At 39.5% G+C, this 23,317-nt stretch overlaps 1 protein-coding gene across 1 annotated transcript in view; it reads right to left on the bottom strand.

The window, feature by feature from the left end:
* lig1 (ligase I, DNA, ATP-dependent) overlaps nt 1-23,317 on the bottom strand; it is a 121,383-nt gene that overhangs the window by 36,657 nt on the left and 61,409 nt on the right. The window contains exons 19-20 of the mRNA XM_055228472.1: nt 12,852-12,962; nt 4,428-4,499 (exon numbers count right to left, since the gene is read on the bottom strand). Coding sequence (XP_055084447.1) covers nt 4,428-4,499; nt 12,852-12,962 — 183 coding nt within the window. The remainder of the gene's footprint in view (nt 1-4,427; nt 4,500-12,851; nt 12,963-23,317) is intronic.

Consider the following 23,317-nt stretch of genomic DNA (forward strand, 5'->3'; position numbering starts at 1 on the left):
TGACAATAGAATTAGAGTGCTTAACATAGAAGGGAAACCCAATTTAACCAAGAGGTGGAATTAAAAAGGTGTATTATGTAACTTTTCTAATGCCAGAACAGTACAGTACACCTTAAATATAATAAATTGGATAGAGAATCCGCTATCTGAAGCTTTAGTCATTTGTTGCTAAATTCAGACACAATGAACTATACAAATGGCTGTAAAAGGTCTACAAGACATTTTCTGCTCATTTCCTACAGCGTTCCTGAGGCCACCTTAAGAAAACACAGTGATCGTGGAGCGTTCCTCAAGTGCCTATGACCGCCCTATTGCTATTACTCATTAATCCATATTTTTGGGCCTTCTGTCTACACACACAGATTTTTTACATCATAATATTTCAATTTTTAGATGCATGGAAATCTTGGAGACATGTGGACTGAACAGCTGCATTTTTGTATATCTGTGCTGTGTGTCCATGGCAGCACGGTCCCGTCAGCTGTGGAGAGGGTCTGGAGCATCACTGCTGCTGCTGCCATGTGCTTAAATGTGGGTTTGTTGTGCTGTTATGGCACCGTAAAGCTTCTGTGGATTTATCAGTAAAGTTATTGAAGTTGTTTTGGACACAGATGTGTATTGTTAGTGTACTATGAAGCACTCGTGCGCAGACAGCAGCTGTCTGCCATTAGGCTCATTGCTTACACAGACGTCCCATGACTGCTCATTTATTTCAACTTTCTCTTGTTTGTTTTGTTTGGTCCACGTAGCCACTAAAAATCCTCTAAACCCCATTCATGCTTGAGCCGTAAAAGGTGCATAAAGCCATGATCTGGAAAACAACTTCTGCAATAAACACAACCCACCTGTAAAAATATACCAAAAGCCATAAGAAGTTTATAAGGACGACCTGACAGTGCCTAGAGTAGTACACAGAGGGGACATACAGCGGCTGTGTGATTAAACAGATCAGTAAGAGCGCCGTAAAGATGCATTAGGAAAGCCGCACAGCACGCCTGAGACCAGGGGAAGAACTCCATGTCCATCATGGAATGCCTTAAGTTATTGAGAATAGTCAGGCAGCTGTGATAAGGTCTTAAGAAGGCTGGAAGAAACCCCCCTCCATGAACGAGCTACAGTGTTTGTACGACCTGTGTATGACCTTTCAATGTAATTTTACAAATAAGGTATAAGGACATATTTGTAATGTGTAGTGTTGAGTTTGACAGTCCATCTTTTGTGCGTTTACCTTAACAAAGACATTTACAGCCGCATAAAACTTTTCTGATGGACTGCAAAAATATGACCCACATTCTTTTTATTTTATTAATATGAGAAAATAAACAAAGAAAATCTGCATCTTAAGTTAGCAACAAATTACTGAGTCAGATTTACATAAAGAGTCGTATTAGGCAGAAATCCACTCAAACGGCACCACTACAGAGTCAATTACTTTCTGCTCAATTGGGAAAACTATTATAACCAAGGTCTATGGAAATATAGCCTCATTTGCATCATCTGACTTTTAGCAATTCAATGAGGAAATGCTGAAAAGTAGCTTTATAAACCAGGGACCTTCCAGGACCTGCCGACAACTTCATTTAGATTTGCATAAACCACATAATATTTGGATAATAGACTTCAAATTATTAGAGGCCCTTATAAGAATCCTCTGCATCCTCTGCTCCGTCTGACCCTCTCCTCTGCATCCTCTGCATCCTCTGCTCCGTCTGACCCTCTCCTCTGCATCCTCTGCTCCGTCTGACCCTCTCCTCTGCATCCTCTGCATCCTCTGCATCCTCTGCTCTGTCTGACCCTCTCCTCTGCTCCGTCTCCAGCTGACCCTCTCCTCTGAATCCTCTGCTCCATCTGACCCTCTCCTCTGAATCCTCTGCTCCATCTGACCCTCTCCTCTGAATCCTCTGCTCCATCTGACCCTCTCCTCTGCTCCATCTGACCCTCTCCACTGAATCCTCTGCTCCATCTGACCCTCTCCACTGAATCCTCTGCTCCATCTGACCCTCTCCTCTGTCTAACCATCTCTTCTGACCCTCTCTTCCATCTGACCATCTCCTCTGCATCCTCTGCTCTGTCTGACCCTCTCCTCTGCATCCTCTGCTCCATCTGACCCTCTCCTCCACCAGAATCACTTCTAGAAATGGTCCATGTACGGCTATTGTATCTAATTTGAAAACAGCTGGTCAAGACTCAAGGTTACACAGAAAAAGCAAAACAAAAACATGCTCCCAAACAAAAGTTTTGTGCTATGATCGGTGAGGTCTACTGTTCACTGTGGGAAGTTAAAGCAGCTGTACCTATTTTTAATGTAATAAAGTCAAATACATATTCAAGCAAACACAATTTTGAGTCACCAGTTAATTCAATCCATGTCTGTTGTATAATATTTGCTCATTTGGATGGTGGGAGGATAGTTTTTCTACGGCGTTTAGAGGCGTTCAGAGCAGCTGTCTCTTTCTCTCTCTCCGCTCAGACTGCACAGGCATTTAAATGAGCCGTACAACCAGGGCCCGCTTCAAACTGCGTCATTGTCATTCACCAACGGATCTCCTCTCATCCGAACGACAAGAGTGTGTGGGGCTATAAACAATAAACAGGAGTGAGCGAGGGATGATATGAGGGGGGGGTGAACGGAGAAAGAAAGAAGCGCAGAAAGGAGGAAGGAGAGGAGGGCAGAGAAGGCGAGAAAGGTGGAGGAGGGAGAGGAGAAAAGAGGGGGAGAAATAGGAGGGGGGAGGAGGAGAGCAACGAGAGAGAGGGGGCGAGAGGAGGAAGAAATAGGAGTGAGAGAGGAGAAAAGAGTGGAAGAGGAGAGGAAGAGGGGGAGAAAGAACAAGGAGAGAGAGGGGGCGAGAGGAGAAAAAAGAGGATGGAGAGGAGAGGAGAGGGGGAGAAAGAGGAAGCGAGGGGAAAGAATAAGAGTGTGAGAGAGGAGAAAAGAGTGGAAGAGAGGAGAGTGGGAGAAAGAGGAGGAGAGAGCGAGTAGAGACAGGGGAAGAGAGGGCGTGAAAGGAGAAAAAGGAGGATGGATAGTGGAGGAGGGGGGAGAAAGAGAGCAAGGAGAGAGAGCAGGAGAGAGATGGGGTGAGGGGAGAAAAAGGAGGGGGGAGAAATGAGGAGGAAAAAGGAGGATGGATAGTGGAGGAGGGGGGAGAAAGGGAGAGCAAGGAGAGAGAGCAGGAGAGAGATGGGGCGAGGGGAGAAAAAGGAGGGTGGAGAAAGGAGGAGGAAAAAGGAGGATGGATAGTGGAGGAGGGGGGAGAAAGGGAGAGCAAGGAGAGAGAGCAGGAGAGAGATGGGGCGAGGGGAGAAAAAGGAGGATGGAGAAAGAAGGAGAGGGGAAGAAAGAGGGAGCGAGGAGAAAGAATCGGAGAGAGAAAGGAGAAAAGAGTGGAAGAGAGGAGAGTGGGAGAAAGAGGAGGAGAAAGAACAAGGAGAGGGAGCAAGAGGAGAAAAAGGAGGATGGAGAGAGGAGGAGAGGGGGAATAAGAGGAAGCGAGGAGAAAAAAATAGGAGTGAGGAGAAAAGAGTGGAAGATAGGAGAAAGGGGAAAGAGGAGCAAGAGGAGGAGAAAGAGGGGAAGAGAGAATCTGAAAGGAGAAAAAGGAGGATGGATAGTGGAGGAGGGGGGAGAAAGAGAGAGCAAGGAGAGAGAGCAGGAGAGAGATGGGGTGAGGGGAGAAAAAGGAGGAGGGGAAGAAAGAGGGAGCGAGGAGAAAGAATAGGAGAGAGAAAGGAGAAAATAGTGGAAGAGAGGAGAATGGGAGAAAAAGGAGTAAGGGGGAGAAAGAACAAGGGGAGAGAGGAGAAGGGAGACAGTGCGGGGTAAATGGAGAGATACGGGAGAGTGGGCGGAAAGAAAGAGTTAGAAAAAAGAGAAGCAGAGGGAGAGAGGGGAAGGGAGGAGGAGTGACAAGAAGAGGGGGAGAGAAGGGGGAAAGAAGGGGAGAGAGAAAGGGGTAAAGAAGGGAAAAGGGGGAGAGATTGGGGAGAGGGAGAGAGGAGGAGTTAGAAGAAGGGAGGGGGTGAGAAAAACATGAGGAGAAAAGAAAGAACAAAGGGAGGGTGGAAGAGAAGGAGGGAGAAGTGGAGAGAGAGAAAAGGAAGAAAGAGACAAGGCAGATGTGAGACGGAAGGGAAGAGAGGATGAGGACAGAAGATAGTGAAGCGGGAGGAAGAGAAGGGAGAAACAAGGAGAGTAGAAAGATGTGAGGGAAGAGGGGAGGAGGACAGACGAGAGGAAGGAGAAGAAATGAAAAAGAATGGGGGGGTGAGCTAGACAGAAGAAAGGCAAAAGGGTAGTGAAGGGGGCAGAGGTGAGCGGGAGACAGAGCAAAGAGGGGAGGAGAGTGAAGGGGGTAAAGAAATGGAGGATGTATCGGGTAGACGGGGGAGAGAGGAGAGAGTGAGAGGAACGTAGCTGGACTCACCTCTCCATTCAGAAACAGAAGGTCAAAGGCGTAAACACAAACTTGAACTTTGATTTCAGAGGCATCGACGTCCTGCAGAGAGAAAAAAACCCCACAATAATAAAGTAGAAGATTGACTTTTTTTGAGCTTTTGACCAGGTTTTAATGTTTTTCACTCATCATTAACTTACTCATGCATGTTTCAGTTATATATAAATGTATATATAAATGACATAGCTAACGTGCTAGCTGCCGCGTTACAAATAGGAATTGAGCATGGGTGTGATTCAGCACCACTGAGTTCACTTTACATTTAAACTATGGCCTCTCTCTCTAAGTGTCAGGCTCATCATTTTTGGCCTTAAAATGTCCATATTAACTCGCTCTACATGATTCTGGTGTTTGTATTTTTCTATTGCATCCGTAAATCAACATATGAACATTAATAACTGACAACTCCACTTTAGTCCACTTCTTTGTACAGTCCATGGTTCTAGCCCCCTGTCTCCACCCACAGCTCTGAACTTCACTGCAATTGTTTGAAAAAAAAATTAAGACATTGGGTCATGCGCTAAGACTTAAAAAAAATATTTTTTTAAATGAGAAATCCTAAAAAAAATATTATTTTTAATTAATATTTTTGTTAACAGTGAACAAAATGTAAATTATCAGCCCATAACTAATGAAGCTATAGAATAGGTCAAGTGTGATAAAAGTCAACACAGCCCGAAGTATCTCTGTGTCTGTGGTATAAAAAGAAGTCCCATTATCAATACTCACACAGGGGTTGTGAACTGATTCAACGCCATATGCTGAATATTTCTGTAAAAGATTGGCTCCACACATGTGTAGAGTGGATTTTCAGTTTTGAGATTTATTAACAAATATATATATATATATATATATATATGGTAGTGCAGATTTGCTGAGACTATTACATTTTAATACACCTTTTTACTTAAAATCAGTTTTGGCCCTGTACAGATATGTCGTAAAATCTGTTCTGCATCTTATTATAAACAGGAAATACACCATTAGCATGTTAGTTGCTGTTAGCTTAACCATGCCACTCTGCTTTGGTGAAAGTTGTGAAAAGTGATTATAAACTCATTATGCTGAATGTATAAGGTAAGTGAGGAATAACTATGGATCACTGCAAATTATATAAAATGAACTAGTTCTGGTTCTCACCTTTTTAAGACTTTAAGACTTTCTAACCAATCACCATAAATTTACCAACAGCTGCTGGGCGTAGATTTAACTAATTAGAAAAGCTCAGTTTCTTTAATAATACAGTAAAAAGATTTGGTCTTTAAAAACTAAGGTCAAGTATTTTGAGCTCAAATGATGCTCTCACTGACATCATTCAAACACTTTTGTCAGTCCCTCTCAAAATGACATCCCCTAAAGGAACAATAGACTAATCAGTAAATCTCTTTACTCTGTGTGGTGAGATCAACAGCTTACTCTTCAAACATCGCACTTTGAAAACCTTTCTTTCACTCTTTTTTTTAGTTACAGTAATTAATCTTGTGAAATTGCAAGAAAAAAACAAAAAACATGGCAACTTGAAAATTAACTGAATGTTATGAAAATGATTGCTTTTTATGGGAACGGTGTACGATTACTGTATAGTCTGTCTATAATTTAGATAATCATCTCTCAAACTGGAGTTTGGGTTTATTCCTGATGGTAACCACTTCTGCTGCTCCATCCTTATTTTAGTTAAATACAACTTTATGTACATTTAATTTTAGTTGGTTAAAAAAAAATATATATACATATATATATATATATATATATATATATATATATATATATATTTGTGTCCCCCCTCTCTCCTCCGTCCCTCTCTCTCTCTTCTCCTCTCATCTCTCCATCCATCCAGCCATCGCCCTCCTTGTTTACACCAGCCTGCCTGAGCTCTGCCTTATTACAGCTCTCCTCAGTCTCCTCTGTGGCCCCTATGTTAAAATCAAACACATTTTTTCACAGTTCTGACCTGCTGCCATTCAATTTCAGGTCCATACCAAATAAATGGGTTTCCAATCCATGTCACTGATACTGTGACTCTACCAGCTCCGTTTTTCATGCATTCAAAGATTCACAACAAGTCTTGCCTTTTTAATATAGGGAGAGATACTTTCGACAATTTGGAACATTTTTTTTAATTAAACTAGGGCAAGGCCATTTCAACATACCCTAGGTCACTCCAACTACTTTCACTCCCATTAAATCTTTAGTTTTTGTAGGTTAGAGCTAAAATAAATTACTGCATATTTGAGGATTACACAGCAGACAGCAAGTTACAGATGGATAAATTATTGACAAGTTAAAGATTTTTTTTCACATTTCCAATCCATGGCACGGTACAGATATACTGTCATATTTTGAGATCAAAATAAGTAGGCTATGTACTGTTTATTGCTCTAAATGCTCTATAATTAGCTACAATCAGGAAGTGTGCCTAAGCATGCTAGTTTTTCTGAAGTTAGCAACTTTACATATGATGGGAATACTTCAGCAGACGACCTGTGTCTGTTTATAAAGGTAGGTCTTATTAGCTCGAAGCTAATGCTAACTTTTATTAAAATCATAAAAATGTCATAAAGCCTACCGTATATTATCATTGCGGATTACTTTCGTTCGTAATATACATTTTTTCGACAAAATCAAAGGCACACTGTACCTTTTCTAGTAGAAGCTCTGCCATCTGCTTGTCTCATTAAAATGTTATTGCTTTGTCTGTTGCACATTTCAGTGTAAAAATGTATTATTCAGTTGTAAGTGTTTTTATTTCCAAAAATTGGTGGCGCCACCGAACTTGTCTCCGTGGACATTGCACTCCAGGCAAAGCAGCATCTTCATGTACAACAGAACATTTCAAACCCTCCAACTAAAAAATGACATAGTGCCTCTTTTACTGACCTAGTAATGAGAACTAGAAATATAACCAATCGTGTTATTACTGCAACAATATATGAAGGATCGTGACTTATGGAGAATAGTGGTTAGAAAGGGCTGAGAAAAGGCAAAATTTTAAGCAAAAAATGTGTTACTGGCAGGTAAATTGAGGCTGTATTTTGTGTAGGATTTTGCATCTTCATATGTTAATGTTGATTTGTTTTAGAAGCCAGTGCTACAAAAATCATGCACATCAAGTTACTGCAAACAAATGTGCAACATGTACCTACGACTGTGTTTCAGATGACATCACATCATTCTATAGGCCAATAATATACAATACAGACGAAGGCAGGTAAAATGGATATTGTGCAGATTGTTGTTGTAACACAGTGAGGTCTTGGGTCTAGTCGAAATGATCAGATTCAGCATTGTTAAGGTACACGTCATTGTCCCCATACACAAATTTGTTCTCTGCATTTGACCCATCCTTCAGTGTGAATTTACCTTTTAGATATTTCATGACAAAGTACAATGTGATTTAGCCCCCAGATGGGAGTATGACATCGCATTCCAAAAATCAGACAGAAAACAAGATGATTTAAGTGGTTTTCAAATTTCCTACTCAAGAAAAGACAAGAAATTTGTTCACAAAATCTCCTCTTTATCCCGAAAACACTGTAAAAACCTAAAAACTCAAAATGATTTCATCTTCCTCTCGTTAATGTCATAATTAGCGTGCATCATCTGGCTCTCCTGCGCGGGAACAGTGTGTGCTAGTGAGGCTGCCAGAAGGCCAATACAATCACAACAAATACCCAACCAGGCTACTCCACTGCACTAAACAAATCTGGCACCAAATGTGTCCCCGTCGCTGTGAATGTCCCTAGTCTAAGCTCACGTTTCCATTCTACGTCTCATTTTGGAGTGGTCAGGAGAGCAGAGGGAAAGCAGACCGGGCTAATTATTGTTATTGGTTTGGTTCAAAGGTTTTCTGCTAATAGAGAAACACTGTTAGCATAGCGACAGGAACGTTTTCTGTGTTAGGAAAAATACAAACCTAATATCCATTATATCACAGTGTTCCCCTTAAGGTACAATTGCAATTTGGTGAGGCAGCTAATGGTACTGTAGAAATAGTTTGTTTTCTAAACTCTTCCGCTTGTGCCCATTGGAGGTTTTCAGACCCTAGAATGTGATGATGTCATAGTCCCAGACGGGGCAAGGGCCACTTTTCTCTATTGATTACACTGTGCATTACCTGGAGGCTGAGACGCGAGACCTGTAACTAGAAGGTTACAGGTTCTATTACTGGGTCACTCAGGCCTTTCTGTGTGGAGTTTGCATGCTCTCTCTGTGTCTCTGTGGTGTTTGCATGTTCTCCCTGTGTCTGTGTGGTGTTTGCATGCTCTCAATGTGTCTGTGAGGATTTTGCATGCTCTCAATGTGTCTGTGAGGATTTTGCATGTGCTCTCTGTGTGTATGTGATGTTTGCATGTCCTTCTTGTGTGTGTGGTGTCTGCATGTTCACCCTGTGTCTGTGTGGAGTTTGCATGTTCTCTCTGTCTGTGTTGAGTTTGCATGTTCTCTCTGTCTGTGTGGAGTTTTCATGTTCTCTGTGTCTGTGTGGAGTTTGCATGTTTTTCCCCTGTGTCTGTCTGGACTTTGCATGTTTTTCCCCTGTGTCCATGTGGTGTTTGCATTTTCACCCTGTGTCCGTGTGGTGTTTGCATGTTCACCCTGTGTCTGTGTGGTGTTTGCATGTTCACCCTGTGTCCGTGTGGAGTTTGCATGTTCTCCCTGTGTCTGTGTGGAGTTTGAATGTTCTCCTCGTGTCTGTGTGGAGTTTGAATGTTCTCCTTGTGTCTGTCTGGACTTTGTATGTTCCCTCTGTGTCTGTGTGGTGTTTGCATGTTCACCCTGTGTCCATGTGGAGTTTGCATGTTCTCTGTGTGGAGTTTGCATGTTCTCTGTCTGTGTGGAGTTTGAATGTTCTCCTTGTGTCTGTCTGGACTTTGTATGTTCCCTCTGTGTCTGTGTGGTGTTTGCATGTTCACCCTGTGTCTGTGTGGAGTTTGCATGTTCCTTCTGTGTCCGTGTGGAGTTTGCATGTTCTACCTGTGTCCGTGTTGAGTTTGCATGTTCTACCTGTGTCCGTGTTGAGTTTGCATGTTCTATCTGTGTCCATGTGGAGTTTGCATGTTCTATCTGTGTCCGTGTGGAGTTTGCATGTTCTTTCTGTCTGTTTGGTGTTGAACCTGATGATTTCTATGAGTGACTAGACCCAAGATCTCACTATAGTTCACAAAATAACATAGAATCTTTTAAAATGCTGATTTGTGCTGAACTTTTACCCATGTTATAATGTTGTTACCTCCTCAAAAACAGCCCTGGAGTTGTGTTTTGTTTCATTCACACATGTTTGAGTTGAAAGTTTGCTGTGATTGGCTGTCGCTTACTAAACTAAATACATGTGGAGTTTCTGTGTTTGTTCATAGAGCTGCATTAGAAAAACACCGACGTGACACCATCACCAGAATAGCCGATCGATAAAGGGATCAGATCACAATTCCATTTTTATTCCTGGTAACTATTTTTTCCTTAAGGGTCATATTCAAACCCAGGCATGAGGCAGAGGGCCGGACCAACACTGTTATTGGTGAAACAAATGGTCATAGGAAAATGCCTGTAAAATATAGGCTACGATTACCATCCATTACTGTGCTGCAAACAACCTGATCTATGTAATGCTGAGTTATTTTAGAAAGACAGAAGTATTTGAAGACTCGAATCAAACTTATACAAGATTAGCTCTATAATTCAGATTTTTTTTAGTGTGATTGGTTTGACCCAGAGAAGCAGTTATTTCAATCAGGTCCTGTGTGACATTTGTAATCTGCCCTCGTCTCCAGCCTCCATCCATCTGACCGCTCTGTCTCTACTTATCCATCTTCGGGATCATTCTGTTCTATTATCTGTCCCTCCACTGGCTCCCAATGTCTAGCGTCTTGTTATTTCCTTTCAACGTTTCCTCGTCTCCTCATCTTCTCTTTTGTCTCCTTCCTCGTTTCCCCTCTCCTTGTCTCCTCTCCTCTCCTTCCAAGTCCTTGTTCCTTTATTTGTCTCATCTACTCTCTCTTTTCTGTCTTACTTTCCTCTTTCTCCTTGTCTCCTTATCTCCTCTTATTCGAGTCCTTGTCCTCTTCTTCCTTGTCTCCTCCGCTTGTCTCCTTTCACGATTCCCTCTCGTCTTTTTCGAATACCTTTTGTCTCCTCTCTCCATCGCCTCCTCCCTCGTTTCATCCCTATTTTTTGAAATCCTTGTTTACTTTCTTTGTCTCTTCTCTCCTTTGTCAACTTCTATTTTCTCACCTCCTCTCTCCTCTCCACCTCATCTCGTTTCTCCTCTTCTTTTTCAAGTCTTAATTTCTTTATTTCTCTCATCTACTACCACTGTTTGGCTCCTTTCTCAGCTCCTTTCTCATCACCTCCTCGTCTCCTCCTTTCAAGTCCTCATTCTCTTCTCCCTTGTCTCCACTCCGGATTTCCTCTCTTCTTTTTTGAGAGTTAGATGTACTTCCTTACTTCTCTCTTTGTCTCCACCCTTGTCTCCTTTCCTCAGCTCTTCTCCTTCCTTGTCCCCCATCTCTCTTTTTAGGAGTCCTTGTTCTATTATTGTCTCCCTTCTCATGTCCTCTCCTCTTCTTTGTCCCTCTTCTCTTTTTCAAATCCTTGTTCCCTTCCTCTCTTCCTCATCTCTTTCCTTGTCTCCTATGCCCTTGTCTCCTGCTCTCCTCTTTTTTTCCTCATCTCTCCTTTTCTTCGTCCTTGTTTCCTTTTCATCTCCTCTCCTTTCCTCATTTGCTCATCTATTCTGTCCTCGTCTCTTTTCTCATCTCCTCTGTTCTTATCTGCCTGTCTGCCTGTCTCCCCATCTCCTCTCCTCTTTTTCAAGTCCCTGTTCCCTTCTTCGTCTCCTGTTTGTCTCCTCTCCTTGGTCCATCTTTTGTCTCATTCCCTTCCCGTGTGTCCTCTTCTCCTGTCCCTTCTCTCCTGTTTTTTTTAACCCTTGTTTCTTTGTCCTCTTCCTCGTCTCCACTCCTCGTTCCTCATCTCGTCTCCTCTCCTCATTATCTTGGTCGCTCTACCTTTTTGACTCTCCACAGATTTCAATCATCTTTCACATGAGTGTAGTTCAGTCTCAGTCTGCTACAGTAGGGACATTCAGATAAGGCTTCTGTTAGAAGATGGGTGGATACAGTGGGGCAGATACATAAACAATAACGCTACACTGGCTAGAAACTCATTTTCAAAATAAGTATGTTAGAAATTATACTTGTCAAGTCAATACTTAATAAATGATGGGAAAATGTTGATAATTTTGCTGAAACTAAATCAAATTAAATTACTAATAACGAGTTCTGTACTGCATCCAAAAAGGATAATTTCGGAAAAAATAATCCCTGTAGCAAACAACACCACCTCGAGAATGTCCAGTTACATGGGATTGGGGCTGGTGAGTACTGAGATAGGATTTATCAATGCATGGCATCACTTTTAAATCTTTAGGGCAGGACTGGCAGATCCACATAAACCAAAATCTTATTATATAAAGACAAAGGGGCCAATCTTGATGCACACAGTAGACATGGATTTGGCTCATTAAAGGAGCGCAGGTCTTTGCAAATATGGAGGTCTGGTTCTACTCCCTGCGCTCAGCCAATCAGAGCTCTCTCCTTTCTCCTACTGTGCCATGAAGTTGTAGTATGCATATGATAATTACTTAATAAATACAAAATTATTCTTATCTGGAAAAATAAAACATTACAAACAGACAAAATGTTTTGCGTATTATATCTCACCACGGTAGATTTACTGTGCGTAGATACATCAGTCTGGCTTATGTGAACACTGCCCTAAAGCACAATAGCAGACCTTTGCATTGAACATTAACACATGAAACAAGGAAATGAAAGGCCAGAGCCTCTGGATAGCTCCTTCATCCACATGCGTTTAACAGTCCAGACGATCAGAGCCTGATCTGGTGCACTTTGGTTCTGTGATGCACAAAGAGAACCCGAGTTTGAGTGCGGGTCGCTTCTCACAGGACACACTCCACATCGGAGCAGCAGCTTTTCTGCTCCAGGCTCGAGGTTGCACAAGTGTGTCTCACCCATCACCCACCTTTCCTAATATGAATGCGGTAGATGGGGCAAGATGGCGCAGAAAAATGAACCCAAATGAACAAAACAAGTACTTTTGACTTAAAAATACAAAAAAATCTGCCCTAATAACTAAAATATGTAACATTTTGATGTGCTACAGGCCTAAAATAAATGTTCCAAGCCTTTTTAAAGGTATGGTGGCTCAGTCCAACCTGTTTGCAAATGAAACACAGTGAAAGATTCACTTTAATGTCTTGCAGTCTATGGTAATTTGTTCCATATGTTTCAATATATGGCCCTGAGTGAAAAAAAGTTCGGACACCTCTGCCTTAAGTGAAGCTACTCATTAGATTATAGCCTAAATAAACTTCTTCACCTTTCTCTTTCTTGTGGTGAGCACCTGAAACGGTTGGATCTGCTTCTTCTCTCTGTCCCAGGCCACAGCTTCAGAATCCAGCACACACGATACCACCGACTCCTTTTTCACCTAAAAAAAACAACAACAGAAAAACATCAAAATGAATCAAAAACAAGGAATTAGAGACGAGTTTACCAACCCAATTATGAATTCCGAGGAGAGCTGAAAAGAGCTTCTAGGATAAACAAGCCAGATATTTTTACATGCAGCTGTGGAGGCAATCAGGGAACGCATTGTTGGCGAGCTCCTCTCAAGTCGACTTAACTAACTCGATTGGATACTTACCTTAGCAATCAAATTAAAGGCTCTCCTCACGACCGCCAGCTGCCAAATTTGGTGCCAAAACCATTTAAAGGCGCCACTTTGACAATTTTCTCTTTCAGATTTGGTGGTTTGATACTGCTGCTCTCGAGTTTCATTGCATCATTTAATTAGATGAAGTTTGGTAATGCCTGATTAAGTAGTCTCACTGAACCTTCATCTTGGTAAATGGTTAATATGGCTGATTGCATTGTGTACGAACCATAGACTGTATATAAAAGTGGACTGAGGTAGTGCGGTGTCACCCTCTCAGGGACCACAGATGGAAGCTCGCCATTCTGCTATAATCTGGTGTTGAACATCTGCTTCACGGGTTTAATGTCTCTGTACGTTGTCCTTTCTAATTAAGACAAACCAGTGGCGCTCAAACTTTTCACAGAAAGTACCACCAAAGAAAAGATTAGACTTTCAGAGGAGCACCAGATCTAAACCAGGTCTATAACAGGACTATTCCAGGTCTAATCCAAGACTAAACCAGGTCTATAACAGGACTATTCAAGGTCCTATCCAGGACTAAACCAGGTCTATAACAGGACTATTCCAGGTCTAATCCAGGACTAGACCAGGGGTATAACAGGACTATTCCAGGTCTAATCCAGGGCTAAACCAGGTCTATAACAGGACTATTCCAGGTCTAATCCAGGGCTAAACCAGGTCTATAACAGGACTATTCCTGGTCTAATCCAGGACTAGACCAGGGCTATAACAGGACTATTCCAGGTCTAATCCAGGGCTAAACCAGGCCTAAAAGTGGACTACTATTTCCACTGTAGTTTAAACAAGAAATGATCCAAGCGAGGTCAAAAATGTGGATAAAATGAACTCTAAATGAAGGAGGTTGTGCACCACAGTTTGAGAAACACTATATTAAACTAAACACTATATTAAACTAAATCCAGAGTTCAATTGCAACAAAATGAAGTCAATCGCACACAATCGTACACACACAAAGAGCCAATCAGCAGTGAGTTTAGCGAAGTGTCACAATAGCCCTCAATCAAACCTGTTGCTAACGCTGGTGGGAACCAACTGCAGGGACAGAAGGCACCTGATTAGTTTGTTATTAATATTGATATCTTGATTTTTGTGAAATAAAAACACCAGGATCATGTAGAGCGGGTTAAACCAAACATTTTAAGACCAAATGAGAGTCTGACAGCAGCAGTTACAGAGAGGGGGGTCAATCGGAGAGCACTGCAATGGCGATTAGATTTAGAATTTATTTTTAAAATCCAGATTCAGTTCACATTTTAAACATGTCCACAAGCCATGAAGTGCACTGGATAGGTTTTCATGTTTTTTAATTATTACTTGGGTTGGTAGTGGGATGGTACATGTGGAAATCATTGGCAGTTTGTGGAAAAAAGTTGAAAAGTACAAAAATACAAGAAGTAGCAGTGAATTTTAAAACTGAATCTTTCTACCTATGTCAATTTTGATGATGTCATGCTCTCAGATGGGGGGAAAGAGCCAGTTTTCCCTGATTACTTTGTACTTAGTGATGAAATATCCAACAGTTAAATTCACAAATGTTGAACCTGATCATGTTTATTAGGGAGAAGACCCAAGAACTCACTGTCTTACAACAAAAATCTGAACTTTAACCAGGAAGTAAAATGATAAGTTCAGCAAAATAAAAAAATAAAAAATAAACTGTATGCAAGGCTTATAAGTAAACTCTTAAATATAATGATGCTGACTATGTTTTGGTTAATTGAGTACAAAAATAAACAGATAAACTGGTGCAGAATTAGCATGTAGGTTTACAAAAGCATGTCATGAGCGGGACAAAAGCTGCAGATATGTTTTCTATATTTTCAACAGCTATAATACCATTCTCATGTTGTGTGCGCTCTTTCCTCTCCCTCTTTAGTTTAACAGATCTGTTTTGGTTGGCTGCCCACACTCTGCCAAAAGCTAAGTGTTTGAAAGAAATACCATAGTTTTATCTTTCTTTACAGGTTTAAGTCTGCGGCAGTTTACACAATCACATTTTACAACAGGAATAAAGCTGTAGATCCACTGTGCAAGGGCTCACAGCAGAATGTATGGGCCACTGCCGCAGATCCTCAAGATTACACCAAGACTTTAGTGCTTAATTACGACTGTTCTTAGTGTAAGGGCCAAGGAGCTACATTTTTGGTTGAGAGATGGTCGATAGCGGAGGACATTTTAAAACACTGGCCAAATGCTGATAGAACGTTTTGTCTTTAGGAGTTAAGACTCGAGATTGGATTAAGTTTATGGGAAAGACTATATCAGGGAGAGATTAACCTTATTATAAACAAGGGGCAAGGATTTAAAATCAATACTAGGTCATGAACAAATGTGATTGTGTAGCTTATGCAATTTTCTAGAGCCACACAACTGGAATAGGGTGACAAAATTAATCGCAATTGAATAGAAATTTCAATGTTAGCAATTAGTAAGTTTAAGGTATACTTTATTGCCCCCTCTGCATTTGACCCATCCTTCAGTGTCTCTGGGTTACACCTGTCAGTAGCAGTGGGAACCATTTCCAGATCTTGAGCTAAGCTTGGTCAGAACCACAGCTGTAGGATTTGACCATGTTCATGTAGTAGTAGTAGCAAATCGTAAAGTAAATAGAGTCTGCAACATGTCATAGTAGGGGGTGTAGTCTGCTGTAGGAGAGACACTCAAACAAATTTCGCATTGACTTGAAAATTTTTGACAACACTATATTCTCCAAAAACAACGTATTGATATGTTACAGAAGTTTGTTTCGTGTTTGACTCTCTGAGCTCTGCCCCCATACCAAGTCACTCCCCTGCACCCTATCAGAACACAATCAGCATGCATCCCACTAATGAAACTGCTGTTCAAGCCTCTCTTTTCAGACATTTCCTGGTGGATTGTGCCTATTTTAAACACAACCAATTGTATTCTAGTCATAGTTGACATTGACCAAGCATTTCTCTGGAACACTAAACAGAATGTTCTGTTGTAATGCACTGTTGTTCTGATGCTGCTATTGTACATATTTTTTCCCTTTAAGTATTTCATTTGATTTTTTTAAGCATATCTTTTTAACTTTGTGCATGCTCTTATTTGTATTTGTATTTATTCAGTGTGTTTATGTTGCACTTTTTCACCGTATCAAGTTCCTAGTTTGTGAACTGTGTTCACAGACTATGGCAATAAAAGTCTTCTGATTCTGATTCTGATTCTGATTAAGGCAGCGCTAGCATCGCAGTAGCATGTATCAAGCAGCTAAGGTTGTCATTCTTGAATATACTAATTTGAGCTGTTGGACTGTTCTTTTCCATGTCTTTGAGTCTGTACCTGGCACAATATAACTCCTCTACATTTCCTATTGTAGTTGTTGAACAGTGGGTGACAGGGCAGCTCCTCTTCATTAAAATGAATGGTGTGGTGTTCATACCTTATGTTAGTGGCGGTTTCCTCAGACCCTGACTGCATCTATACGTAGACGTAATACCACAACTGTTACCTAGCAACCGCACTTTCACTTTATTCAAAATGATATGAGTAAACTATGATATATTAAAATGAAATATGAGGTCAATAACATAATGCTGTGATCGGACATGCAGAAGCTCTAGTACTAAATTAAACTGCTATATTCTTTTTTCAGTCTGTCTCTTGCTATGATGGATATGTTCATTTTATAGAGTTTATAATGCCATGTCAACACCATGATGTGACAGGACTAAAACTGAAAAGATTTAAAGTGCATATGGCAGCTTTTCATGTTTTTCAAATTTTGACCTGGTTTGGTAGATAGTACCTGTGCTAAATATTTATCAAACACTGCCTAGCCAAAAAAAAAAAGTCTCCACCTGGATTTAACTAAGCAAATATGTTGGTTGCTGCAGTTGGTCAGGTCTAGGTTCAGCAACAGTCTGTGCTCAAAGAATGAGGTCAGCTGACACCTGAATATACTGAATGACCAGATTATTCCATCAGTGGATTTTTTATTCCCTGATGACACGGGCATATACCAAGATGACAATGTCAGGATTCATCGGGCTCAAATTGTGAAAGAGTGGTTCAGGAGCATGAGACATCATTTTCACACATGGATTGTCCACTACAGAGTCCAGACCTTAACCCCATTGAGAATCTTTGGGATGTGCTGGAGGCGGCTTTGTGCAGCGGTCAGACTCTACCATCATCAATGCAAGAGTTTGTTGAAAAATTTATGCAACACTGGATGGAAATAAATCTTGTGACATTGCAGAAGCGAAATCGAAACAATGTCACAGTGAATGTGACGTAATCAAAGCTAAAGGTGGAACAACCAAATATTAGAGTGTGTGACGACTTTTTTTGGCCAGGCAGTGTATGTTAGATTCGTGTCAAGTGGCTATTTGTGAAGAATTTGTTGAATAAAATGTTTAAAAATGACAGGAATTAGCCCTGAGTTCCAAATCCAGATACCTCTTCTGACGTCATCAACTCATCAAATCCATCCAAAATACACAGACAATATACATGCAGGGAGCATACATTTCTGACAATTCCAACATGAATTTATAAAAATAAAGATGTTGTTGTGTATTTTAAGTCTTCAAACCATAACTAGCATCTAATTTAGATGAGTTTTCGCCATTGTTTATGGTATAGTTGCTAGATAACAGTTATGGAATCATAAACTTAACCAAAGTTGCCAATCTAGGAAAAACAAGACAATATTTTTAACAAAACCGTAAATAGCATGATGCTAACTACATTTTAATGAACTGTGTAGTCTAATCTGTCATGTACACTTTAATTACCTTTTAAATAAAATAATAGTTTTTGTTGTTTTTTTTTCTTTTAATAACACAATTGAAACATAATTCAAATAGTTTTTTTTAGAGTAATTTGAATGTGTACAATTTTCTAACCAAACAGTCTAAGGTTAATACTATGAAAATACTGTATATTTTGCCATTTAAAAGCCATAATACAATTTTATGCTCTAGTTTCTCCATCCATATTATCCATATTTTCAGTCATAGATTAATTCCCACTATTTCCATCTTGACTGGGCGTACACCAGCTCTGCACCACCAGGCTCCCATAATCCCACTGAGGTCAATGGGTTAAGTAAGGCGTTAATTGCCAAATCATGTCGTTTTTATTAGTATTAAAACATTCATGTGTTCTGTTCCCATCCCCATTCAAAGTGCTGCAGTGTCATGGCTACAGGAGAAATGAGTTTTGCTTCATTTAAATGCAAAACAGGCTGTGTAAAATGTAATCAGGGGCTATTGCGCGATGGAGCCATTGCAGAGTTAGCGCCTTTTGTTAATCTATTAAGTTTCCAAACATAATTTACATCTTTAGTTTTGACATTATAACATCTTTTTAATCATCTGTCTGCTGCATTAATGCTATAATTGATTTAGGTGACACAAGTTCAATTTAAATCAATGACAGATTTTCCAAGTCTAAAAAGAGAGTGGCAAGTGATAAGATATAATCAACATTAGATTAGAACAAGGGCTAGAGAAAAGAAAGGATAAATTTAGATTTTATTTGAGCTTTTACAGTTTTATTGCTTTATTAGGACCTCCATTAGCTGCTCATTTAACTGTCACTAGCCTCTCTGGGGTTGTTGTTAAAATAGCCATTACACTACAGAAATGAATAACATTTACATTAAAATCTTACAGTAATAAGGGCAATGTCAATGATAAAAGGAAAAAATGAGCCGTACTTTGAAACATGCTCATATCGTCCTCTGCAGTAATTGTACTTTTAATATCATTATGTTTTTTATTCTGCACTCTTCTCTTTTATTATTCATTTCATGATGATTATTTCTGTTCTGATTGGTTTTAAAGTCTTTCTTATTCTGTAAAGCACTTTGAATTACTTTGTGTACAAGTTGTGCTGTACAAATAAACCTGCCTTGCCCTATGTTTTACTTCAATTGTACAGGCAGAGCAGCAGTTTTTTTTTTTTTTTGTTTGTTTTTTTGTCATAGCAGTGACTTCTAATGTTTCAAACAGGGGAAACTCTTAAATCATAGCATATGGTACAAATAAAAATGTTAAGTAATTGTAAACTGCCTTTAATTACATTTGTCATATCGAAATGTAATTGCAAAATAAACCTGCGAGACAGTCGGAAGCTTCTTTCATAATAATCCATCATTTCACCTTTTAGCAATTTTGCAAAACCTTGATTTATTAAAAACCCAGATTAATCTAATTAATTTGATGACCTGCCCCACCCAAAGTTGGGAAAGAGGTAGTTTGTAGCCATGTTTGCCTAATGATGAGTGACACAAATCTAATCTAACCAGCATCTGGAATGAGAAAAGTGCTACATAGAGTAAATGTCTTTATTATTATTGAGATTGGATACCTGTGACAATATGCCATTTTAGTGATACAGTTACATGGTTTTATGGTAAAACGGAAACAGACAGTCCTATTGGTCAGCCTCTGTCATGCTGAGTGAGTGGATTAAGCCAATCACAGTAAAATGGGAACTCTCAGAAGCTGCACTCTCAGGTTTAGTTAGCTCCTAAATTCTTTATTAAAATGTAGTCATGCAGTTTACATGAACTGACTATGAAACCCAAATATAACTCCACTTATTTCTCACAAAAAGTTTGGTTTCCTTACAACTGTAATGTCAATCATTTTTAAATGTATGAGCTATAATATTGGTTGGGTAATATAATGAGTGTTACCACCAAATATTGGTGTTTATATATTGTATAAGTCGGCTTTTGTAATCCTTTTGTAATTTTCTAGAAAGACAGACTCTTTTAGAGCAGTATTATGGTTATCAAAGTATCAAAAATCAGATACTAACCGATACTAAAACTAGATTTTGATTAAGTATCAATACTGAAGTCCCATTCACAGAAATGAACATGTCCTGAATGATCTTTAGAATGATCTTTAGAATGATCTTTAGAATGATCTTGAGCTGAATCAGGTATAAGCAGACAGTCCAGTATACACCATGGACCACTATGAACCTACCTGGACAACTGAGAGATTACACAGATATAAGGCCACATGGGAATAGAAAAGACAGTATTGAAAATCACATTCTACTGTCTAAGGAAAGAGAGTTTTTTTTATTATCATCATGCTTTCAGAATCAGTATTGACGCTATTCCTTAGTATCGAAATCGAGTTTGATATTTTGGTATCGTAACAACGTAACAATAAGCAGAATCAATATCATGAATAAACTGTTAATAAACTGGGATCGAAAGAAACAAATGTTCAAATCCAGGAGCGTCTTGCTGTGAAGTGAAAGTGCTATGTACCCAACCTCCATCCACGCTGCTATAGCTAAAAAGTAAGTTAACCTTTTTATTGGACAACTTGAGCTATTCATCCCACACAGTAATTTCATTCTGTTACATAATGTGCACAATAACTAATCAGGTGTAATGAAAAATCTGGCTCCTCTGATTAATTTGCCCCGGCCCACATCTCTGCCTGTGGTCTATTTGGTCCAGAACAGTACAAGTGTTTATGAATAATAGATTATGGACAGAGAAGCAGCAGTCCGCTCTAAGACTGTAGCAATTAATTCTTAATGTTATTTGGTCATTGACTCCATTTTAAATATTGCAGAGGGGCTTGTCTTTGCTGCTCAAACACAATATAGTCTAATTACCCCATGTTCAACCAGCCTTTCAGTAAACAATATTATAACACAATGAAGATCGCTACTGGTTATGTTTTGGTGCCTAAACAGGGAAGACGATTTGGTGTGGAGTTTAAAGGAAACAACTATCTGTGGATTGATGACAAATAGGCACCACTGCCATAACAATTAACAATTTCAAACTAAATATTGTTGGTTTTCAGATTCAGATAATGTCATACTTCCACATGGGCGACAAGAGCCAGATTTCCCCATTGATAACACTGTATTTTTACCATGAAATATCCAAATGGTAAATTTACAAATGTTGAACCTGATCATTTCTATTAGTGACTGGACCCAAGAACTCAACTATAACAGAAATCAGCATTTTAACAATATAAATTTTAAGTGCCCCTGTATTACACATTATTAGCCTGTAGAAGTCATCTGAAAGACAGCAACAAATAAAAACACATTTAAAACCTAAATAAAGAATATGTAACGTAATATAAGAAGTTTAAAGGTGCATGATATAACTTTTGTAGAGGAGCATCTCCATTAAGAAGTTATTGTTTTGCTAGGAATTATATCTCAGTATGGCATTAAACTCCTCCATCCCCAGGCAGACAAACAAGTGACAACAGGAGTTACTGGTCAAATCTGTGAAGAGGTGACCTCACTCAAAGTTTTCTGAAGTATTTTTAGCAATAAAAAGACCCACAATTAAACAAAAGCAATGCAGACAAGTTAAAGGACATACTGTGGAACATTTTAGCCAAAGCAATAATATTTCCATTGAAACAAGCAAGTGGCTGAAGTTACATAGGGGCTATTTTACTTCTATGGGGTATTAACTTTCAGATCACCATGTGACCTTGTATTGTTTTGAACATGCTATATTTGCCAAAACGCTGAGCCCCCCCTGCCTTTGCTACCTGTGATAAGTCACTCCCCCTTCAGAGCATCATCTCAACACAATATGTTAATGGCACAGATTGACAGCCTTGCTTCTGCCAGTCCCCCCCTCGGCAGCTGCGTCTACAAAAATAGTTTACCGCCACCAAGTGTGGAGTGAATGAAGAATTCACTGTGAATTCACACCACAATTCTCCATAAATTATACTAACTAACCATTGGTGAGAGCAAAGATGACGTAGGCTTGTAGACGGAGCCTTGTACGGAATCTTACAGTTTGAACAGGGGCCAGGAGAGATTGCTAAAATACTAAAACATGTATGGATGATGGCTTCAGGCATGTTTTAGAGAGACAAATATTATAACATGGTAGAAAGATAAAACAAAAAAAACAAAAAACAAAAAAAACAATTAGGCCTTAAGAGAATTCTGCAACACAAGTGAAATGTTAAAGAAGTAGAAGTGAAATATTTTCTAAGGTGTATAGTCTAAAAATAATGTTCATTTCACAGGACATAAAAAAATAAAATGACTATTCACTAAATGTTCAAAGGCACAAATACTTGATATGAAGTATTCACATGACGACACCTGACACCTCTATTTTCAGATGGAGAGCAGGCCCTTTTGTAACTCGGGAAAACAGTTTTTGAAAGAAATCTCCAAATTTATGATCCACAAATATTAATCTGTTAACCTCATGATTATTTGTTTTCCACAAACTGGACATATTGATTTTATGGGTTAAAGTCCTTTCAACTGAAAACAATCACGTCTTTGGGACTGCATGATGGCACCACTTTTTTAAGCTATTGTTAAAAAAATAATTTGACTTTTGTATATTTACACTGACAGAAGATGACTAAGACTAAACCAGGTCTAAACCAGGTCTGTTTCATGTGGATAGGCCCAGTAATTAGAGATATTAACCATAGAATTCTGACCTGCCCAGCCCTAAACACCAACCATAACTCCAAATTAGGCAACTGAAATAATTCATTTGGCATGGAAAAGCTTCTACACAAGTAGTAAAGTGTGATAGTGATTTTACATCTTGTTCTGATGTTTTTCTTTTAAGTTTGTGTAATCCCTCAGTCGTCCAGGTGTGATCCATAGTAACAGAAAAATGTAGGGTTTGGGTTTTGTCCAGTTGTCCCTGCTTAGACTGCTGCCTCTGTGACCCTGCCCCGGATAAGCGTAGGAAAATGGATGGATGGAGGAATAACTTTGGACCACTGCAAATTGTTTAAAATGAACTAGTTTAGTGTTTCACGTTTTTAAAGGCGGCAAAAGTACAGGACAGTACTGCTATTAGTATTAATGTTTAACATAAAACCAAAAACCAAAAAGTGCACCTTTACTCATGATTTAGTCTCATTTTAAACAAGGACAAGTTATATATAAACAGCTCAGAGCTTAAAATGTTTTAATGTCATTTATTTAAAATATTTGATGTCATTGTAGTGCAGGTTTTTGGATCTACAGCTTCTGCAGCGGTGCAACTCTCCAGTATTTAAAGGGCCCATATTACTCTATGAAGCCATAGAGTAATAGGCCCTTTAAATGCTTCACCGAGCCAGGACCTGCAGCAAGCACTG

The sequence above is a fragment of the Periophthalmus magnuspinnatus genome, chromosome 17, assembly GCF_009829125.3.
Source record: "Periophthalmus magnuspinnatus isolate fPerMag1 chromosome 17, fPerMag1.2.pri, whole genome shotgun sequence".
In the NCBI taxonomy this organism is placed as follows: Eukaryota; Metazoa; Chordata; class Actinopteri; order Gobiiformes; family Gobiidae; genus Periophthalmus; species Periophthalmus magnuspinnatus.